This window comes from Pteropus alecto, unplaced genomic scaffold (assembly GCF_000325575.1).
Source record: "Pteropus alecto unplaced genomic scaffold, ASM32557v1 scaffold11, whole genome shotgun sequence".
In the NCBI taxonomy this organism is placed as follows: Eukaryota; Metazoa; Chordata; class Mammalia; order Chiroptera; family Pteropodidae; genus Pteropus; species Pteropus alecto.
This window is the reverse complement of record NW_006431956.1, coordinates 646,966-651,691: the sequence shown is the minus strand read 5'-3', so window position 1 is coordinate 651,691 and position 4,726 is coordinate 646,966. Positions and strand designations below refer to the sequence as shown.

The 4,726-nt window shown below is 41.3% G+C and overlaps 1 protein-coding gene across 1 annotated transcript in view; it reads left to right on the top strand.

Moving 5' to 3' along the window:
- GDI2 (GDP dissociation inhibitor 2) overlaps positions 1-4,726 on the top strand; it is a 30,230-nt gene that overhangs the window by 22,489 nt on the left and 3,015 nt on the right. The window contains exons 8-9 of the mRNA XM_025043394.1: positions 3,244-3,343; positions 4,649-4,725. Of these exons, the coding sequence (XP_024899162.1) occupies positions 3,244-3,343; positions 4,649-4,725 (177 nt within the window). The remainder of the gene's footprint in view (positions 1-3,243; positions 3,344-4,648; position 4,726) is intronic.

The following is a 4,726-nucleotide window of genomic DNA, read 5'->3' as shown; positions in this document are numbered from 1 at the left end:
TAGGCGGCTTTCCAGAGTGGTCGTGCTGCCCGCAGTGAGCTTCTGTTGCTCTGCCCCCTTGTCGTCATCATGTGTCAGCATTGTGTGTCAGCATTGTGTGTCAGCATTGTGTGTCCTCGGTCCTTTTAATTTGAACCACCCAAGTGGGTGCGAAGTGCTGTCTCATTGTTTTAATTTGCATTTCTTGAGGACTAATACTTACCACCTTTTCAAGAGCTTGTTGGCCGTTTGTATAATTTTGTGGTGTGTGATGGTTCATTTCTTCTGCATGTTTTTTAAAGATTGGGCTTTTTGTGATTTGTAGGAGATCTCGAAGTTTCCTGGTGGCAAGTCTTTTGCCAGATATCTGCATTATAAATGTTTTCTCCCAGGCCGTGGCAAATGCATCGAGTGTTTTTTTGGTATGTTTAGTGCTTTTGGTCTCCTAGCTAAGAAAGCTTTGCCTACCTCAAAAAGGGATTATCTTTTTGATAATCTCCCTTGTCTTTACTAGAAGCTTTATAGTTTTCACTTTGTGTTTAAATCTGTGATTCGTCTTGAAATACATTGGTGTGTGGGGTGAAGTGAGGCTCCAAGTTCATATTTTTCATACCACTATTTAGTTCTAACACTTTATTGAAAAGACGTCCTTTTGCAGTTGTCTGGGTGCCTTTGTATAAAATCAGTCGACCATAGGTATGTGTCAGTTTTGTCCCAGTGACCCATTTATTTTTCTTAACGCCATCACCACACTGTCCTGAACATTATTAGAATTTTAGGGCGAGTCCTGTGGTCAGGTAACGTAAGTCCTCAGCTCTCCTTTTCCAGAGTCGTGTCTGTTCTAGGCTGTTTCCACATTTCGGAACGGGTCATCCGTGTCTAGAGTGCTTGCTGGCGCTTTGACTGGGGGCGCTCCCGCAGTCACTGCGTGTCCGGCCCACACGTGTGCTTGCGTCGGCAGTGTGCGGTAGGTAGGCTTCCGCTGCAGAGATCTAGCACTTTTCTTGGTCAAATTTATTTGTAAGTATTGTTTATTTCGATGCTGCCGTTAATGAAAATTTGTTAGTTGTTGGCTAATATACAGGAACACAGTTTAACTGGCCGTATGTGCTGTGACCAGGCGCTTATTCTGCAGATTCTTAGTTTCGTGGATTTTGTAGAGTTGTCCCGTTCATGGCAGTCTCGTCTGTGAAGAGAGGCTAGCTGCTTTGCGAGCCTTTGTGTTTCCCCGCCTTGCCCGTGTGCGGGGCCAGGGCTTCTGGGAGGAGGAAGCGACGCGTGAGAACGGGCCTCCTCGTTTTGTTTTCAGTCTTAAGGTGAACGTTTTCAATCTATTATTGAATGTTTTCTGTACACTTTCCATAGATGGTTTTGTCAGATAAAAAAAATTTTTTTTTTTTTTTTAGGCAAGGTAACCCTTGGTTGACCTCACAGATTGCAAGGACCTTGTCAGCTTACAGTCCCTTATTTTTTATTTTTTACGCCTACAGCACTTGGTCTTCCTAGGTGGTCTCCCATCCAAGTACTAACCAGGCCCGACCCTGCTTAGCTTAAATTCCTTTTTATTCATAGTTTGCTGAGAGGTTTTGTTTTGAAGAAGTGTTGGCAAAGGGTTAATAATGCAGATTCTTTTATGCTATTATTAAGGTGAATTACATTAGATCAGATTTTGGATATGAAACTAACTTTGCATCTGATAAACATCACTTACACATGATGTATTTTTAAGTTTTTAGATTTGCGTGTGTGTGTATACATCTGTGTGTTAGCTGTCACTAGTTGTGTGTGTGGTTTTTCCTCCATGGCTGCTTTGAAGGTTTTCTTTGAGTTTTGGTCTCATAGGATTCGCCTAGGTGTGGTTTCGCTTTGGATTTGTTGAACTGCTTGGATGTGTCATTTAATTTTTTACCCTGAGTGGGGAATTTTTAATGGCTGTCCTCTTCAGGCATTTCCTCACGTCCTCTTCTCTCCAGTTACTTGTATGTTAGGCGCTTGGTATGATTCCATCGCTCACCGAGGCCCTGCTCATTTTTTTCATCTTTTTTTCTCTCCCTGCTTCATATTGGATAATGTCTGTTCACTGACTCTTATTTATTTCCAGTAGGCTGTTATCCCATTCTGAGAGTTTTATTTTTTTTATATTGTATTTTGTAGATCTAGAATTTGTTTTTAAATATAGTTTAAATTTTTCTTGAGATTCTATATCTCATTTTGATTCTTGAATATGACATTCTTGAACAAGGATGTTTGTCCTTGACCGTGTTTATAATAGCTGCCTTTAACCCCTCCGCGTTTTTTAACAGCAGTAATATGAGTGTGTTTGTACTGATTGCTTATCCTCTTCGGGTCACATTTTGTTTCTTTACATGTAATTTTTAATTGTATACTGGACACATTGATTGGTACACTGTAGGGATACTAGATCCTTTGAAGAGTATTGGTTTTTGTGTGAGTAGGCAGGTAAATTATTGGCCATTCACTTTCAGGTTTTGGAGGGTTGGTTTTACCTTTTTTCATGGTTGGGGAGCGGCCTTTCGTCTTTGGCTGAATTCTTCGTTCTAGAACAGTAAGAATTTCGGTGGAAAGCTCAGAGTGTGTACGAGGCTCCACTAATGTGGCAGTTTCAGACTCGTTTGTCCTCATGACCCACAACTGTAATTTCCACTCGAGTCTGCTGCCATTCACCTGTCGCTTTGCCTGGCTTTCTTGGCGTCTCCCTCATGTACCACTTCTGGAGTTAGGTACGGGTTTGAAGCAGTTTCATAGATTTGGCTCCTCCTTGTGTAAGATCCCCGCCCCCGCCCCGCCCCAATCTTCATCCCTTTCACAGCCCAGTTCTGTCCTCTGGCACCATAAGTCAGTGAGCCCGTGGGCTCTGCTTCTGTGGTGGGGCGCTGTGCTGAGGCCCAAGGGGTTCGTCCACATGAACCACGGAACGACCTCGTCCAGGTGCTGCCTGCGCTTCGGCACTCTCCGGGGCTCCTGGCAGGTTATTTTTTTCTTTTTTTTGGTTGGTGTCCAGTTTATTTATATGCAGGAGGATTAGACCCATATAAACTGTTCCCCCCATTGCTTTATTGGTCACTTTGCGAGACATCATAGTTTTGATTTTCTGTAATTGAGGCTTTTAATGACTTGTAAACTAACACCTTTTAGAAGGAAACCGAGCAAAACATATTGCCTAAAACCCATTAAGATTTAAGAAAAAATACTAGTAGTTGATACAATTATAAATTATCAATTGTAATTTAAAAATTTTTCTAGGCTAAGTGCCATATATGGAGGTACCTACATGCTGAATAAACCAATTGGAGAAATCATTGTGGAGAATGGAAAAGTGGTTGGTGTTAAATCTGAAGGAGAGGTAAATCGCTTTTACATTTTAAAAAATACTGTTCTTGTGAAGAAAATTTCATTATCTCATAAGTACTCACCTGGCATGGAGTCGATGCTAGTTCAGACTGATGGTCTCTGGGAAGACCAGTACCAGAGGCTGTGCTGTAGTTAAGGAGGCAGACCGATACTCTTTTGTATTGTCCCATATGGGTAACTTCTAAATAAGTATTGTATATACAGCGTGGGTTGGTGCCTGTCTCTCAAATTTTCATTTAAATTTAGCTTTATTTGTTTCATATATATAATTTATTGCTTGAAATTGGGCTTTTTCAGTGCTGACCCATTTCGTAATAATAAATTGTTAAATATTACTGTTAATTATTAACATTTATTTTTTAACTTGGAGTTTAGCTGTGGAGCTGGCTAGGTGGAGTTTTGAGCAGTGTTTCAAATTTGAATATAAATCATCGTTACGCTTGTTAAAGTGTACATCCTGCATTTTCTTGTGAGCTCTCAAGTGATGCCAGCGCTGCTGGTCTATAAACCAAATCACTCTTTCATGGAATAGCAACCCTTACAAATACTTAGCACTGCTCAGAAACTCAGTTTAAAATAACTGTGGTGTTCCTGATGGTGTCCATCCCGCGGGTGAAGACCGTGGCACTGGCTGGCCGTCCGCACCTTTGTCGTTGGAGATCTCCTGTGACTACCTTATGCTTTCCGCATAGTAGGTGTCTAGAGAATGCGACACCTACTATGTTTTAATCTGGTATCTCAGTCTTTTACTGCAGTTGTCATTCTTTGCTTCACATAGCTGCTTCCTCTAAGTTCAAGGCTTTGATACAAAGGGGAAGAAGACTATATAATTTATCTTGCAACTTAAGTTTTACTTAGGAAACACAGCGCTAAGAGGAGAATGATTTTGGCAGGTTTGTAACGCCAGTACCATTTACAGAACATTTACTCTTGACTGGTTGCGTTCACATATGATGACAGGCCATAAATACTGTTTCATTTAACCCTGACAACCCTCCGAGATTGGGTAGAGCCAGGATTTGAACCCCGGTCTACCCGGTTCTAAACTTATGCTTCTGATTACTGTGCAACAGTTTTCCTAATATTTGCATAGTATTTAGAATTACTGGCTCTTTTCCAGGAGAATTTGTAGGGGTTGTTGGCAAGGCTAGTTTTAATAGTTATCTATAGCTCAGTAATTATCTGCGGTTACTTTATGAAGATAACAGATTATATTCAAGAGTCAGTGGCATCATTATACTATCTAAAATCCTCACGGACTCTGAATACTGTAAAGCTTGTCACCATCTTGTTCCAGATTGCCCGCTGTAAGCAGCTCATCTGTGACCCCAGCTACGTGAAAGACCGGGTAGAAAAGGTGGGCCAGGCGATCCGC